At 46.0% G+C, this 18,405-nt stretch overlaps 1 protein-coding gene across 2 annotated transcripts in view; it reads left to right on the top strand.

Moving 5' to 3' along the window:
* LOC117508423 (cGMP-dependent 3',5'-cyclic phosphodiesterase) overlaps positions 1–18,405 on the top strand; it is a 762,024-nt gene that overhangs the window by 314,485 nt on the left and 429,134 nt on the right. The window contains exons 1-2 of one of the 2 annotated variants that reach the window (XM_034168189.1): positions 14,357–14,570; positions 14,730–14,820. In XM_034168189.1, coding sequence (XP_034024080.1) covers positions 14,536–14,570; positions 14,730–14,820 — 126 coding nt within the window. In that variant the 5' untranslated portion in view covers positions 14,357–14,535. Of the gene's footprint in view, positions 1–14,356; positions 14,571–14,729; positions 14,821–18,405 lie in introns of those variants that run through there. The other variant, XM_034168188.1, reaches the window with a different exon arrangement.

Here is an 18,405-nt window from a genome sequence, read left to right as displayed (position 1 = left end):
TATCAGATATTCCTGCCATGTGTGGTGTGTTCAGAGCGCTCTGATCTGCTCGGAAGGACGTCAGGAGTGCTCCGATCGCACTGGTGGTTGGCTCTCACTGCGATATTGTATCACTTCCTCTTCCGGAGCACAGCGGTGTTTTTCTGTATCTGTTAGCTGTTTAATCTGCGCAGTTAGATTGATCTAGTTATCTAGATTACGATTTGTTTCCCAGTGTAATCTTTACGTGCCTTAACTAAAGCACTCCTTCTGCTGAATCACCTCTAAATTATTTACACATTATTCACTTTGGGTGTTTTTAGGAATCCGCTAGCTTAGCGTAGCTACTAGCTCTTAGCCGATTTAGCATGGCGGCTTCTCCTGTCTCTCCCGCACGTTTCTGCTCTGGGTGTGAAATGTTTAGTTATTCCTCGGCCTCCTTTAGCAGTAACGGTACTTGTAATAAGTGTAGCTTATTCGTAGCTTTGGAGGCCAGGCTGGGCGAATTGGAGACTCGGCTCCGCACCGTGGAAAATTCTACAGCTAGCCAGGCCCCTGTAGTCGGTGCAGACCAAGGTAGCTTAGCCACCGTTAGTTACCCCCTGGCAGATCCCGAGCAGCCGGGAAAGCAGGCTGACTGGGTGACTGTGAGGAAGAAGCGTAGCCCTAAACAGAAGCCCCGTGTACACCGCCAACCCGTTCACATCTCTAACCATTTTTCCCCACTCGACGACACACCCGCCGAGGATCAAACTCTGGTTATTGGCGACTCTGTTTTGCGAAATGTGAAGTTAGCGACACCAGCAACCATAGTTAATTGTCTTCCGGGGGCCAGAGCAGGCGACATTGAAGGAAATTTGAAACTGCTGGCTAAGGCTAAGCGTAAATTTGGTAAGATTGTAATTCACGTCGGCAGTAATGACACCCGGTTACGCCAATCGGAGGTCACTAAAATTAACATTAAATCGGTGTGTAACTTTGCAAAAACAATGTCGGACTCTGTAGTTTTCTCTGGGCCCCTCCCCAATCAGACCGGGAGTGACATGTTTAGCCGCATGTTCTCCTTGAATTGCTGGCTGTCTGAGTGGTGTCCAAAAAATGAGGTGGGCTTCATAGATAATTGGCAAAGCTTCTGGGGAAAACCTGGTCTTGTTAGGAGAGACAGCATCCATCCCACTTTGGATGGAGCAGCTCTCATTTCTAGAAATCTGGCCAATTTTCTTAAATCCTCCAAACCGTGACTATCCAGGGTTGGGATCAGGAAGCAGAGTTGTAGTCTTACACACCTCTCTGCAGCTTCTCTCCCCCTGCCATCCCCTCATTACCCCATCCCCGTAGAGACGGTGCCTGCTCCCAGACTACCAATAACCAGCAAAAATCTATTTAAGCATAAAAATTCAAAAAGAAAAAATAATATAGCACCTTCAACTGCACCACAGACTAAAACAGTTAAATGTGGTCTATTAAACATTAGGTCTCTCTCTTCTAAGTCCCTGTTGGTAAATTATATAATAATTGATCAACATATTGATTTATTCTGCCTTACAGAAACCTGGTTACAGCAGGATGAATATGTTAGTTTAAATGAGTCAACACCCCCGAGTCACACTAACTGTCAGAATGCTCGTAGCACGGGCCGGGGCGGAGGATTAGCAGCAATCTTCCATTACAGCTTATTAATTAATCAAAAACCCAGACAGAGCTTTAATTCATTTGAAAGCTTGACTCTTAGTCTTGTCCATCCAAATTGGAAGTCCCAAAAACCAGTTTTATTTGTTATTATCTATCGTCCACCTGGTCGTTACTGTGAGTTTCTCTGTGAATTTTCAGACCTTTTGTCTGACTTAGTGCTTAGCTCAGATAAGATAATTATAGTGGGCGATTTTAACATCCACACAGATGCTGAGAATGACAGCCTCAACACTGCATTTAATCTATTATTAGACTCTATCGGCTTTGCTCAAAAAGTAAATGAGTCCACCCACCACTTTAATCATATCTTAGATCTTGTTCTGACTTATGGTATGGAAATAGAAGACTTAACAGTATTCCCTGAAAACTCCCTTCTGTCTGATCATTTCTTAATAACATTTACATTTACTCTGATGGACTACCCAGCAGTGGGGAATAAGTTTCATTACACTAGAAGTCTTTCAGAAAGCGCTGTAACTAGGTTTAAGGATATGATTCCTTCTTTATGTTCTCTAATGCCATATACCAACACAGTGCAGAGTAGCTACCTAAACTCTGTAAGTGAGATAGAGTATCTCGTCAATAGTTTTACATCCTCATTGAAGACAACTTTGGATGCTGTAGCTCCTCTAAAAAAGAGCTTTAAATCAGAAGTGCCTGACTCCGTGGTATAACTCACAAACTCGTAGCTTAAAGCAGATAACCCGTAAGTTGGAGAGGAAATGGCGTCTCACTAATTTAGAAGATCTTCACTTAGCCTGGAAAAAGAGTCTGTTGCTCTATAAAAAAGCCCTCCGTAAAGCTAGGACATCTTTCTACTCATCACTAATTGAAGAAAATAAGAACAACCCCAGGTTTCTTTTCAGCACTGTAGCCAGGCTGACAAAGAGTCAGAGCTCTATTGAGCTGAGTATTCCATTAACTTTAACTAGTAATGACTTCATGACTTTCTTTGCTAACAAAATTTTAACTATTAGAGAAAAAATTACTCATAACCATCCCAAAGACGTATCGTTATCTTTGGCTGCTTTCAGTGATGCCGGTATTTGGTTAGACTCTTTCTCTCCGATTGTTCTGTCTGAGTTATTTTCATTAGTTACTTCATCCAAACCATCAACATGTTTATTAGACCCCATTCCTACCAGGCTGCTCAAGGAAGCCCTACCATTATTTAATGCTTCGATCTTAAATATGATCAATCTATCTTTGTTAGTTGACTATGTACCACAGGCTTTTAAGGTGGCAGTAATTAAACCATTACTTAAAAAGCCATCACTTGACCCAGCTATCTTAGCTAATTATAGGCCAATCTCCAACCTTCCTTTTCTCTCAAAAATTCTTGAAAGGGTAGTTGTAAAACAGCTAACTGATCATCTGCAGAGGAATGGTCTATTTGAAGAGTTTCAGTCAGGTTTTAGAATTCATCATAGTACAGAAACAGCATTAGTGAAGGTTACAAATGATCTTCTTATGGCCTCGGACAGTGGACTCATCTCTGTGCTTGTTCTGTTAGACCTCAGTGCTGCTTTTGATACTGTTGACCATAAAATTTTATTACAGAGATTAGAGCATGCCATAGGTATTAAAGGCACTGTGCTGCGGTGGTTTGAATCATATTTATCTAATAGATTACAATTTGTTCATGTAAATGGGGAATCTTCTTCACAGACTAAAGTTAATTATGGAGTTCCACAAGGTTCTGTGCTAGGACCAATTTTATTCACTTTATACATGCTTCCCTTAGGCAGTATTATTAGACGGTATTGCTTAAATTTTCATTGTTACGCAGATGATACCCAGCTTTATCTATCCATGAAGCCAGAGGACACACACCAATTAGCTAAACTGCAGGATTGTCTTACAGACATAAAGACATGGATGACCTCTAATTTCCTGCTTTTAAACTCAGATAAAACTGAAGTTATTGTACTTGGCCCCACAAATCTTAGAAACATGGTGTCTAACCAGATCCTTACTCTGGATGGCATTACCCTGACCTCTAGTAATACTGTGAGAAATCTTGGAGTCATTTTTGATCAGGATATGTAATTCAAAGCGCATATTAAACAAATATGTAGGACTGCTTTTTTGCATTTACGCAATATCTCTAAAATCAGAAAGGTCTTGTCTCAGAGTGATGCTGAAAAACTAATTCATGCATTTATTTCCTCTAGGCTGGACTATTGTAATTCATTATTATCAGGTTGTCCTAAAAGTTCCCTAAAAAGCCTTCAGTTAATTCAAAATGCTGCAGCTAGAGTACTGACGGGGACTAGAAGGAGAGAGCATATCTCACCCATATTGGCCTCTCTTCATTGGCTTCCTGTTAATTCTAGAATAGAATTTAAAATTCTTCTTCTTACTTATAAGGTTTTGAATAATCAGGTCCCATCTTATCTTAGGGACCTCGTAGTACCATATCACCCCAATAGAGCGCTTTGCTCTCAGTCTGCAGGCTTACTTGTAGTTCCTAGGGTTTGTAAGAGTAGAATGGGAGGCAGAGCCTTCAGCTTTCAGGCTCCTCTCCTGTGGAACCAGCTCCCAATTCAGATCAGGGAGACAGACACCCTCTCTACTTTTAAGATTAGGCTTAAAACTTTCCTTTTTGCTAAAGCTTATAGTTAGGGCTGGATCAGGTGACCCTGAACCATCCCTTAGTTATGCTGCTATAGACGTAGACTGCTGGGGGTTCCCATGATGCACTGTTTCTTTCTCTTTTGCTCTGTATGCACCACTCTGCATTTAATCATTAGTGATCGATCTCTGCTCCCCTCCACAGCATGTCTTTTTCCTGGTTCTCTCCCTCAGCCCCAACCAGTCCCAGCAGAAGACTGCCCCTCCCTGAGCCTGGTTCTGCTGGAGGTTTCTTCCTGTTAAAAGGGAGTTTTTTCTTCCCACTGTAGCCAAGTGCTTGCTCACAGGGGTCGTTTTGACCATTGGGGTTTTACATAATTATTGTATGGCCTTGCCTTACAATATAAAGCGCCTTGGGGCAACTGTTTGTTGTGATTTGGCGCTATATAAAAAAATTGATTGATTGATTGATTGATTGAAATCGGGGATATTCAACATGTTGGATTTTCTTGGCCCGATATCAGTGTGTGTTGTGTCCTCCGACCAAAACTAGTACGCAGCCTGCTGAATGTGATGTTCAGCCAATCAGAAAGCGAGGTGACGGACGCACAGAGCGGAAAATAAAATCAAAACAGCTGCTCTGACTTGCCAGAGAGTCCGGTGGTAGCGTTGTCCCCACTCCTTTAAAGAACGCCTTTTCTTTTTGTATCATGTTTTTCTCTCTGTTTTAAATAGTCCACAAAGTATCTCCGTTTGTTTACTCTGAGGTCACGTTTAATCTCGACAGATTTTGCGAGATTTCCTGTGGAGCTGTGAATGTCCGTGCGTGAAATCTGTTCATGTGTGGTGTTGTCCTTGCCATGTGGCTGAACACCACACACTGTACAACCAAATCTGTTAGAGCTATGATTTTTTTATCTTCACGTGTGTGGTCTCTCCTAAGAGAGTGTGTGGAAACCTAAGATAATTTTAAAATCCTGTCGTGTGAACCAGGCTTAAGAGAAGATAAGTTATGTTCCTAATTAAGCCTACAGTTGTAAGAGCTTGAAATTGAAGTGTAGCCTATGTTCCTTGACTGTAGGCATTAATGATTATCAAGATTCCCAGTACCTTTTTTCTGAGAAAAAAAAAAACAGATTCAGCATTCAATAGGCCAGTGATTTTCAACCTTTTTTGAGCTGCGGCACCCTTTTTATATTTACAAAATCCTGCGGCACACCACTGTCATGTGTCACGTGTCACATACCACTAACTCGACTGTCTCTACACGGTGCGTTAGCACGTTAGCAAGACGTGCGGTACAGATATGACGTAACATAGTATACTATAGTCATGGAGCTGTATATAAGAACTAGAGAGCGCAGTCCTATTGCTGCACACTAAACGAAAACATCCCTTCATGGGCAGCGACATGACGTCTCCTAACCGGGCAAAATATTGACGAAGTACCCGCGTTAATGCTTTTTTCAATGGAGATTCGCGACTGAACACACTCAGAAAAATGCTCGCAAAATACGTGTTAAAATGCCATTTTGTCCTGGATATCGAGCCAGTAAAATTAAATTACATTAAATTATGTCAGGAAAGTATTAAACTTACTCTGACACACACACATTCTCAAATATTAGTGTTGAAAGTTACACGGATCTGTGCTGTTAAGCTACGCTGCTATAGGCTGAGCTGCTGCTGTGTTCAACGCAGCACGGCTCCTAAAAAACCATTACAATACATTTATATATGTTATATTTTTACACAATTATCCTTTATTGACCGAGTTTCATTCATGAAGTCAGTGGTGTGTGTGTGCACATCTCTGTGTGTGTGGCAGCACAGCGCGGGTCATTAATCTCATTATTTTAAGGTGCAAAAAAAAAAAAAAAACTCCCCAGTCTTGTCCAACAATTTTTAGTCACTAACGACAAGAATTTTAACTACACATTGGTCTAGCAGTGGAAAATATCAACTAGACATAAGTGAAAATAATGATCCGTGTCATCGGGCGACACAGGTATGGCAGGAGACATACAGCTGTTTATCATCCAAATATCACGGACAAAGTGACAACAATAACCAAAACCACTTACTTATGGAAGGAAATATTGTCTCCCTTGTTCCTCCGTTTGTGACTTTGCCAACATGCGCAGCTTTCCGGCATATTCCACCTGTTTCTTGACAAGACTAAGTGAACTTCTATGCACACAAATCACTAACTTGCCCGGAATTAAAATGGCGATCACGCCTCCTTGTCGGCACATGGCTCAGCGCTACTGCGCGCTTTGCTGCCATCTACTGGAATAAAAGAGCATTACACCATCTGCCACAATATTACAGCACATACACCCGATAATGGTGATATTTGATAATTGCCCACGGCACCCCTGATGATCGATCACGGCACCCTAGGGTGCCGCAGCACCCCGGTTGAGAATCACTGCAATAGGCTATCACATTTTTGTTTGAAAATAAAGTTTAGGTGTATCCAAGAGTTGTAAATGTGCTAAATGTTTTGCTGTATTCTTTTACTTTTTTTGATCAGCAAAGAGCACTTTATCAATGGCTCACTGTTACTGACAGGCCTTATTCCTTTAGCAATAATGGCACTTTTTGCTCTCTGTTCTTTGGAATGAACAGAACACTAAGGCTGTACACTGAATGGTTTTAAACTTAACATTTCAGTGGTGTTCTCTAAGTGTGACTATATTCAAATAAAAAAAATAATGGTAGAAGTTATTGCCTGTGTTTTATCTTACTGTTAAGGAAAGGAAATACACTGTGCAATGGTTTTCACTGCATTATAATGTACTAGCTGATGATCGGAGTAGGATTCGGTATTCGGTTTCAGATTCGGCCAAATCTTAAGCAGTGGATTCGGTATTCGGCAGAACCTTAAAAATCAGGATTCGGTACATCTCTAATTCACATCCATATGTTTGTGCTTCATGTACACTAACTTTGTTTATTCCTTCGTATATTTCTATGTGTGTATATATGTCTGACCATGTTGGATGAATGTCAGTCTTTTTCTTAAAATAACTGTAATTGTGTGTCTCTTTGTATCTCAACGTCAACCATGTCTTAACAAACATACACTTTGTCTGTTAAAACTATGTAAGGGTAAGTACACATCTTTGTACATCCCACCTTCAAACACAGCCTCATTGTTGGGAAAGTGTAGTGACACGGACCCACAACAGGGGGCGTAAATGAACGGACAATGAAAGAGTCGAATATGAACACTTTACTGTTGTGAATGAGCACAACCACAATACAGAGGAATGTGAAATTTTGCAAACAGTCAATCACAAGGGTGACGTGTGGGCAGGCTCGAGGATAGAAGACGTCTGTCCTGAGAAGAACCAGAACCACACAAGTTCCTCCGCCACCGAACCTGGAGAATACTGGAGCCACCAAGTCCCGAGTCCGCTGTGTCCGTGGCGGCAGCGCCCTCTCGTGCCTGAAGCCCGCACTTCAGGCAGGGCACCCTCTGGTGGTGGGCCAGCAGTACCTCCTCTTCTGGCGGCCCACACAACAGGACCCCCCCATCAACGGGCACCCGACCAGGTTTATCGGGGTGTCGGCGGTAGAAATCGGCCAGGAGGGCCGGATCCAGGATGAAGCTCCTCTTCACCCAGGAGCGTTCTTCGGGTCCATACCCCTCCCAGTCCACCAGATATTGGAACCCCCGGCCCATTCGACGGGCGTCCAGGAGCCGGCGCACTGTCCAGGCCAGCTCCCCGTCAATGATCCGGGCAGGAGGCGGCGCCGGACCAGGAGCACAGAGGGGTGAGGTGTGGTGCGGTTTGATTCTTGACACATGAAAAACCGGGTGGATCCACAGTGAAGCAGGGAGTTGGAGCTTCACTGCGGCAGGGCTGAGGACCTTGAGGATTCTGAATGGTCCGATGAACCTGTCCATCAGTTTCGGGGATTCCACTTGAAGCAGGATGTCCTTCGTCGACAACCACACCTCCTGCCCGGGCTGGTATGCAGGGGCTGGGGACCGCTGGCGGTCTGCATGGGTCTTGGCCCTCGTCCGGGCCTTCAACAAGGCAGAACGGGCAGTGTGCCACATCCGACGGCACCTCCGAAGGTGGGCCCGGACCGAGGGCACACCGACCTCTCCCTCCACCACGGGAAATAATGGGGGCTGGTACCCCAAACACACCTCAAACGGGGAGAGGCCAGTGGCAGAAGACACCTGGCTGTTATGTGCATACTCGATCCAGGCCAGGTGGTTACTCCAGGCCGTCGGGTGCGCGGCTGTCACACAGCGGAGGGTCTGTTCCAACTCTTGGTTGGCCCGTTCTGCTGTCCGTTCGTCTGTGGGGGGTACCCGGACGAGAGGCTCACAGTGGCCCCCAGTTCTCTGCAGAAACTCCTCCAGACTTGAGAGGAAAACTGGGGACAACGATCCGAGACAACGTCAGTAGGTATCCCATGCAGACGGACGACGTGGTGGACCAGGAGGTCCGCTGTCTCCTGGGCCGTAGGGAGCTTCGGGAGGGCCACGAAGTTGGCCGCCTTGGAGAATCGGTCCACTATCGTGAGGATGGTGGTGTTGCCCTGGGACGGTGGGAGGCCCGTGACAAAATCCAGGCCGATGTGGGACCAGGGGCGATGAGGCACAGGAAGCAGCTGGAGCAGTCCTTGGGACCTCCTGTGGTCAGCCTTGCCCCTGGCGCAGGTGGTGCAGGCCTGGATGTACTCCCGGACGTCGGCCTCCATAGACGCCCACCAGAAGCGCTGCCGGACAACTGCCACGGTCCTTCGCACCCCTGGATGACAGGAGAGCTTGGAACCGTGACAGAAGTCTAGGACCGCAGCCCTGGCCTCTGGTGGGACGTATAGTCTGTCCTTCGGTCCAGTCCCCGGGTCCGGGCTCCGTGTCAGGGCCTCCCGGACGGTCTTCTCCACGTCTCAGGTGAGGGTGGCCATGATAGTGGACTCCGGAAGGATGGGCTCCGGTGGATCCGACAGCACAGTTTTGACTTCGTCTTCGTGTACCCAGGACAAGGCATCCGATCTCTGGTTCTTGGTCCCGGGGCGATAGGTGATCCGGAAGTCAAAACGCCCGAAGAACAGTGACCAGCGGGCTTGCCTGGGGTTCAGCCGCCTGGCGGTCCTGATATACTCCAGGTTCCGATGGTCAGTGAAAACCGTGAACGGCACAGACGCTCCCTCCAACAGGTGTCTCCACTCCTGAAGAGCCTCTTTCACCGCAAGGAGTTCTCGATTGCCGACGTCATAGTTCCGTTCAGCCGGGGTCAACCTGCGAGAAAAGTAGGCACACGGGTGAAGAACCTTATCGGTCTCTCCGCTCTGGGATAGCACGGCTCCTATCCCTGAGTCAGAGGCGTCCACTTCAATCACAAACTGGCGGCTAGGGTCGGGCTGCACCAAAACTGGCGCAGTAGAGAACCGTCGTTTCAACTCCTTGAACACGGCTTCGCACCGATCCGACCAGGTGAAGGGGACTTTTGGAGAGGTCAGGGCTGTCAGGGGGCTAACTACCTGACTGTAGCCCTTAATGAACCTCCTATAGAAATTTGCGAAGCCAAGGAACTGTTGCAGCTTCCTACGGCTTGTTGGTTGGGGCCAATCTCTCACCGCCGCAACCTTGGCCGGATCAGGGGCGACGGATTAGAGGAGATGATAACCCCAGGAAGGACAAAGAAGCGCGGTGGAACTCGCACTTCTCGGCCTTCACAAACACCAGTTCTCCAACAACCGCTGCAGAACCTGACGTACATGCTGGACATGAGTCTCAGGATCCGGAGAAAAGATGAGTATATCGTCCAGATATACGAAGACGAATCGGTGGAGGAAGTCCCGCAAGACGTCGTTAACCAAAGCTTGGAACGTCGCGGGGGCGTTAGTGAGGCCGAACGGCATGACCAGGTACTCAAAATGACCTAATGGGGTGTTAAATGCCGTCTTCCACTCGTCTCCCTTCCGGACCCGAACCAGGTGATACGCATTCCTAAGGTCCAACTTGGTAAAGATTTTGGCTCCATGCAGGGGGTGAACACGGAATCTAACAACGGCAACGGGTATCGGTTGCGAACCGTAATCTATGCAGGGACGGAGTCCGCCATCTTTCTTGCCCACAAAAAGAAACCTGCACCCATCGGGGAGGTGGAGTTCCGGATCAGCCCGGCAGCTAATGAGTCCCAGATGTAGGTCTCCATTGATTCGCGCTCAGGACGTGAGAGATTGTACAGCCTGCTGGACGGGAACTCCATGCCCAAAATCAAATCAATGCACAATCGTAAGGACGGTGCGGGGGAAGGGTGAGTGCCAGATCTTTGCTGAAGACGTCAGCAAGATCGTGGGTACTCAACCGGCACCGCCGTCAGATTGGGTGGGGCTTTGACCTCCTCCTTAGCCTGGAAACCGGGAGGAACCGAGGATCCTAAACACATCCGATGGCAGGTTTCGCTCCACTGAACCACCACCCCAGACGGCCAATCAATCCGGGGATTGTGTTTCAACATCCACGGGAAACCCAAAATCACATGGGAGGTAGAAGGAGTCACAAAAAACTCGATCTCCTCCCAATGATTTCCGGACACCACCAGAGTTACAGGTTGTGTCTTATGCATGATTAAAGGAAGAAGGGTGCCATCTAGGGCCCGCACCTGCAATGGCGAAGGAAGCGCCACCAGAGGGAGCCCTACCTCCCTTGCCTATCTGCTGTCCAGCAGATTCCCTTCTGACCCAGTGTCCACCAGTGCTGGGGCTTGAAGGGGTAAATCCCCGCTCAGGATTGTAAACTGGGAGTCGTGTGGAAATATGTGTGTGTCCCACGTGAATGTCTTGGCCCACCCTTAGCCCAGTACTAGGGGCGGGCGTTGGTGTTTAACCGCTTGGGGCAGTCTCTCTGCATATGCTCACTTGAACCGCAGATAAAGCACTCCCCGCGGGCCAGCCTCCTCTGTCTGTTAGGTGGTCTAAATGTGGCCCTGCTCGTGTTCATAGCTTCGTCAGCAGGGGGAGCTGTAGCCACACGGAGCGTTGAGGCTGTGGAGCGTGGGGAGGGCGGAACCTTTTCGAACCCGGAAGGGAGAGGGACGGCGCATGCCCGGCCACGTCCTTCGTCTCGCTCCCGACGGCATTCCTCCAACCGATTGTCTAAAACCGTATAACGAGATCGATAAGCCCATCTAAATCCCGCGTTCTTCCTTCGCTACCAGGTGCTCCTTCAGGACCGATGACAGTCCTTTACGAAGGTGGCGCGGAGCGCAACATTATTCCAGCCGGACCTTGCAGCCGCGATGCGGAAGTCGACTGCATATTCGGCTGCGCTCCGGCGCCCTGTCTCAGTGACAGCAGCACTGTTGAAGCAGTCTCTCCTCTGTTAGGGTGATCAAACACTGGTCTGAACTCCATCACAAACCAGTATAAGTGGTAAGGAGCCGTGAGTTTTGCTCCCAAGCGCTGTAGCCCAGCACGTGCCTCACCACGAAGCAAGTTAATTACATAAGCCACCCTGCTGGCGTCAGACGCATACATTACGGGCCGTTGTGCAAAGACGAGCAAACACGCATCAGAAAGTCCGCGCACGTCTCCACACAACCCCGTATTGCTCTGGGGGACTTATGTATGCTTCAGGGGATGGTGGGGGGGTTTGTTGAATGACCAGTGGAACGTTTATATCCGGCACCGGGTCGGCAGGAGGAGGAGCCGCAGCAGCGCCCTTAGCGCGCGCTTCCACCTGTGTGGTGAGAGCCTCCATCCTGCGATTAAGGATGACGTTTTGCTTGGTCATCAGATCCAGCCGAGCGGTAAAGGCGGTGAGGATTTGCTGCAACTCACCGAGCACACCTCCTGCAGATGCCCGTGCACCCTGCTCTTCCATTGGCTGTTCAACAGATGGGTGATGCCCCTCGGAATCCATGACGCTGGCCGAGATATCCTGTTGGGAAAGTTTAGTGACACGGACCCACAACAGGGGGCGTAATGAACGGACAATGAAAGAGTCGAATATGACACTTTACTGTTGTGAATGAGCACAACCACAATACAGAGGAATGTGAAATTTTGCAAACAGTCAATCACAAGGGTGACGTGTGGGCAGGCTCGAGGATAGAAGACGTCGTCCTGAGAAGAACCGGAACCACATGATTTCCTCCGCCACCGAACCCAGAGAATACTGGAGCCGCCAAGTCCCGAGTCCCCAGGTGGCCACCGTCTCTGAATGTCGGATCTGGTACTGCTGGCAAGGAGCAGAGACAATAGATGTGGGTGTGTAACACACCCAGTAACAACAATGATGGAGATTCCACCTCCACCTCTAACACACACTCGGCACTCCTGTCTCAAACACTTATCTGGTGGGAGTGTAAAGCGAAGCTGTTGCCGGTCCACGTCAATCTCCAGATAGAACACTCCATAGGAAAACAGCTGCAAAAACGAGTTTACTAAACACAGTCAGTACGGCACAGATTAAGGCTGAGAATGTTACCCTTTACAGGTCGACGATATCTCGGCAATGAGGTGGAGATGACGTCCGGTTTTATGGAGTGAGATGATGAAGTGTAGATGGGTGACAGCTGTCAAGAGATATGAGTGACAGCTGTCACCCCCGGCTGTGTCCGTGGCGGCAGCGCCCTCTCGTGCCTGAAACCCGCACTTTACTCATATGACCATCCATGAAAAGTCTACTTAAGCTCCCAATTTTCGTGTAGGAATACAAACTTCCTATGGGCACTGCACTACGTATAACATAATTTATTCATTTTCTATACCTGCTTACTCTAATTAAGGGTCACAGGGGTTACAGCCTATCTCAGTGGTCATGTGGTGAGAGGCAGGAGGCTGCCAGTCAATCACAGTTTATCTAATCTACATGTTTGGATGGTGGAGGTAGCAGGAACCCATGCAAACCCTGGGAGAACATGTAAATTCTGAAAGAAATAAACGGGTGTGAAGTGATGTAAGGACCTTCTTCATGTCAGGCAACAGTGCTAACCACTATGCTGCCTAGATATTACAGAATGCACACTAATTTTACATTTTGATTAAAAAACGTGCCACTTATTGCTTTTACAATGCATTACAATGTATAATAATTTAATACAAAATGCAGAGAAATTTACCACATATCGCTTCAGGCTCGGTATTACAAAATTCATTCATTCATTACTTTCTTCTGCTTATCTGAGTCTGAGTCACAGTGGCAGAAGACTAAGCAGCCCCCCCCGAATTTACCTATATTAAGGCAAGTCATCAAACTCTTCCTGGGGATCCCAAAACATTCCCAAGCCAGATGGGAAATATAATCCCTCCAGCTTGTCCTGGGTCTTCCATGGGGCCTCTCTCAATTTGGACATGCCTGGAAGACCTCCCAAGGGAGATGACCAGGGGGCATCCTCAGCAGATGCCCAAAACACCTCAGCTGGCTTGTTAGATTTGAAGGAGTTCTACTCTGAGTTCCTCCCAGACATTGAGTTTTCACCGTTTCCCTGACTTTTTTTTTTTTCTTTTGGTCACTACTCAAAGCTCATGACCATCGATGAGGACAGGAGCGTAAATTGAAAACCTCCCCTTCTGGCTCTGCCTCTCTTTCCTGAGTCATCTGTCAGAACCATTTTAAGGCCAACCAGAAATCATTCTCCAGGGCTTTTCTAAACTCATACACCTGAGTTTTATAAAATGCAAAAGATTATGACAAAATGCTGGTGTTGTTACATATTGTTGTGTGTGATTGCAAAATGAAGTGAAAATTTATTCCATGTTGTTGAGTTATATTGTGTTGTTAACATGATAAGTCCCACCTCTTGTTCTACATCTACACCTAAATCAATCAGCTCTTTACTGACTCAAGGCACATAAGCAGCACACACATAACTTCTTTCATAGAGGCAAAAACAATATTGGGCATGTAAAATCACACTTGCGCACACACACAAACGTATTTTAAAGGATTTGCTCCTTTAAATATCTGAAAATACAAACTTCATTCTCCACACCCAGGAACATTAGGTTAATAATGTCACCACTTCCTGTGTGCGTCTGTGTGCCTCTTCTGACATTTGCGACGATGGCAGGACCTTGAAACAGAAGGGCTGAGGGAGGCAGTAAGACCCAGAGGAGAGAGAGAAAGGCAGAGAGACAGAGAGAGAGAGGGAGGTGGGAGGAGAGAGAGGAGGGACTGTGTTCTCTCTCTGTGGCTCCTATGCGTTGCTAGTGGTGGTGGTAGCGCACCAGTGTGCGCCTCAGCCTGCCAGTGTGAGCGTGTGCATGTGAGTGTGAGAGTCTCTGTGCTGCGATACGACAGGTGGAGATGACATGACTGCACTTGAGAGGAAGAAAGGGAAGGACCTGTAAGCGTGTGCGCACACACACAGACACACATAAACTCACACCTTGACATTCCGGCACACCAGAGAATTGAACTTGTTGAACATGTGCACTTCTTTTGTTGCAGCTGTGACTGAACAAAACTTCTCACTCCCCCTGTAACGTGTGTGTTTTGTCTGCAGACGTGGTCAGCAAGTGTTCCTGCGTCCTGAAGAGAGTTCAGGTCCAGCCCCGACCACCAGGCTTTCCACTACGGTGTCCGAACAACTCCAGGTAGGCTTCTCCCGTCTTCTGTCATTGCTGTAAGAAAAACAGGATGCTCTAGCACGTGATTCACACCCTTTGTTCTGTTCTCATTTCCTTCTCCCTTTATGGGTTTGTTTTTATTTGTATTTTTTTTCTTGACCAGCTTATGATATCCGCAGGTAGATGGCTACCCATTTTCTGTTTCCTGGTTCTGCCTTTTAAAAATTTCACTCAGTCACTTTTGATGAAGAATTTTGTTCTCAAAGCGTCCTACCCTGTTCCAGTGTTGTCAGCCTGTCTCCTTTTCTCTTTCACACACAATTTTGTCATCTTGTCTGTTCCTTCTTTGCCTTTTCTGTTCCTGTTTTTGGGAACAAGTAACTTATTTTGTGCTGCAGGTAAGTTTCAACCACTGTTGCAGCAGCTATCTGTTTTTCTCAATTGATGGATTGATAGCGTGTGTGTGTGTGTGTGTGTGTGTGTGTGTGTGTGTGTGTACATGCATTCCTGCGTGTACGTGAGGGCTCAGATAAAAGAAAGATAAAACATAAAACAGCCGTATACATGAAAGGGAGGAAATTAAAAGCAGTGGCATGTTTGTTTGAACGGCAGATCAGGACATGCACAAACACATCTGTGTTTGAGTGGCTGTACGTTTGGGTGTGTTTGTGTGTTTGTACTTTTTCACTTAAGTTGATACAACTCAGAATCATTTTTTCTTTTTGTGTAACTTTTACAACAATCACTACCTAAATGAAAAATTAATTTGTGCCTTGTTCTGTTAATTATTTGTGTATCCGTACATGCACATTAGTTTTAAGAGTATACATTTGAATGCTATGAGCACACTGTGCATGCATTTGCATTGTGCATGCATTTGTGCTTTTATACTACGAAGGGATTTAATGTTGTTGGTAGTAAAACTCTGCCATCGTTGACATGTTGGACGGATCAGATTACACAGACACAAACCACAAACACCAGGCGTGTAGTTATTCAATACCGGAAAAGCCATCAAAATCATGTATAAAATGTGCCTACCAACTCATATGGGGCTTATATTTAAGCTGTACACTGTACTGTCCAAGGTTTTAAGGTATATGTACTATGCCTAATAAGATTAAAAATAATTAAGAATTGTTCAAACATCATTTAATATTTACATATAAAATACATTTCTGTTACTTGTATGAATGTACCAGGTTGTTTTTTTCTAAACATTGATTGGACATGTATAATTGCTTTATATATAATATATATATATATATATATATATATATATATATATATATATATATATATATATATATATATCTCCAGTGAAAAAATGCATCATAAATTTGTCCAGGTTTTCATCCCAACAGCTCTTCATGCCTCCAGATGGCTTATGGCATAGTGGATGGTGTGTGTGTGTGTGTGTGTGTGTGTTACAAGAATTAGCACCATCAATTAGCTCATTCAAATCGTCATCTGTCAGCAAAACAAATTCCGCTATGTTTAGCTAAATGCCATACCCACTAGTCTGTGCGTGGGCGAGGTTCACAGTGTGCAATGGTACAAAATGTATTGAACAAAATGTGCATGGTGAATGGAACCATATTTGCTCACTACATGCAACACAACACAAATGGGATGAATAATCCATGTCACGTGACATACAAGCACCAATCAAATGACAAGGATCCAATCAGCTGTTATATAACTCCCTATATACCCTGGGTCCCTCCTCTGCACATGTCCAAACCATCTCAATCTCACCTCTCTGACTTTGTCTCCAAACCATCTCACTTGAGCTGTCGCTCTGATATTTTCATTCTTAACCCTGTCCATTTTCGTCACTCCCAAACAGAATCGCAAAATCTTCAGCTCTGCCACGTCCAGCTCTGCCTCCTGTCTTTTTGTTAGTGCCACCGTCTCTAAGCCGTACAGCATAGCTGGTCTCGCTACTGTCTTGTAAACTTTTTCCCTTCACTCTTGATGATATTCTTCGGTCACAGATCAGTTCTGCTAGATTTCTCTAACCATTGCACCCTGCCTGCACTCTCTTCTTCATCTCTCTACCACATTCTCCATTACTTTGGACAGTTGACCCCAAGTATTTAAACTCATCTACTTTCACCACTTTTACTCCTTGTAACTGCACTATTCCACTGGGCTCCCTCTCATTCACACATATGTACTCAGTCTTGTTCCTACTAACTTTCAATCCCCTGCTCTACAGAGCATATCTACACCTTTCCATCTCACTACAGATCACAATAGTCCATGGAGAGTCCTGTCTGAACTCATCCGTCAACCGGCCCATCACCATTGCAAACAAGAAAGGACTCAGAGCTGATCCTTGGTGTAATCCCACCTCCACCTTGAATGAATCTGTCATTCCTACTGCCCATCTCACCGCTGTCACACTATCCTTGTACATGTACTGCAATACCCTCACATGTTTCTCTGCCATGCCACACTTACTCATACAATACCACAACTGTTTTCTTGGCACCCTATCATAAGCTTTCTCTACATCCACAAACACAATGTACCTCCTTCTTTCCTTCTCTATACTTCTCCAACAGTATTCTCAGAGCAAACATTGCAGCTGTAGTGCTCTTTCTCAGCATGAAACCATATTGCTGCTCACAGATCTTCACCTGTTTCTAACCCTAGCTTCTACTACTCTTTCCCATAACTTCATGTTGTGGCTGATCAACTTTTTGCCTCTGTAATTATTGCAGCTCTTCACATCACTCATCACTCTCCCTCAGCCCCAACCAGTCCCAGCAGAAGACTGCCCCTCCCTGAGCCTGGTTCTGCTGGAGGTTTCTTCCTGTTAAAAGGGAGTTTTTCCTTCCCACTGTAGCCAAGTGCTTGCTCACAGGGGGTCGTTTTGACCGTTGGGGTTTTACATCATTATTGTATGGCCTTGCCTTACAATATAAAGCGCCTTGGGGCAACTGTTTGTTGTGATTTGGCGCTATATAAAAAAAAAATTGAATTGAATTGAATTGTTCTTAAAAATAGGAACCAGCACACTTTGTCTCAACTCCTCAGGCATACTCTCAGTTTCTAAGATTTTATTAAATAATCTGGTTTGAAACTCCACTGCCATCTCTCCAAGACATTTCCATCCCTCCACTGGAATATCATCTGGACTAACTGCCTTTCCGCTCTTCCTCCTCTTTATAATTGCCCTCACTTTATCGTTACTAATCCCTTGCACTTACTCTCTCCACACCATCCAGCCTTTTCTCTCCCCCTCATTTTCTTCATTCATCATCTCCTCAAAGTATTCCCTCCACCTTCTCAACACACTCTCCCTGCTTGTCAGCACATTTCCATTTGCATCTTTTACCACCCTAACCTACTTGTCTTTTTGCCTTATGCCATATCTCCTTGTACTCCTGTCGACTATCTTCATTTCTCTGACTATCCCAATTCTTTTTTGCCAACCTCTTTCTCATTATGCTTTCCTGGACGTCTTGTTCCACCAGCAAATCTCCTTGTCTCAGTGCCCGTCCCAAGCCCAGATAAATGAGGAGGGTTACGTCAGGAAGGGCATCCGGTGTAAAGCATGCCATAGTTAAAGATGCATACACACACAAATATGTCAAACGGTTG

The sequence above is a fragment of the Thalassophryne amazonica genome, chromosome 4 (assembly GCF_902500255.1).
Source record: "Thalassophryne amazonica chromosome 4, fThaAma1.1, whole genome shotgun sequence".
NCBI classification, from domain to species: Eukaryota; Metazoa; Chordata; class Actinopteri; order Batrachoidiformes; family Batrachoididae; genus Thalassophryne; species Thalassophryne amazonica.
Note: the sequence above shows the minus strand (reverse complement) of the source record. Positions and strands in the feature narration are given on the sequence as shown.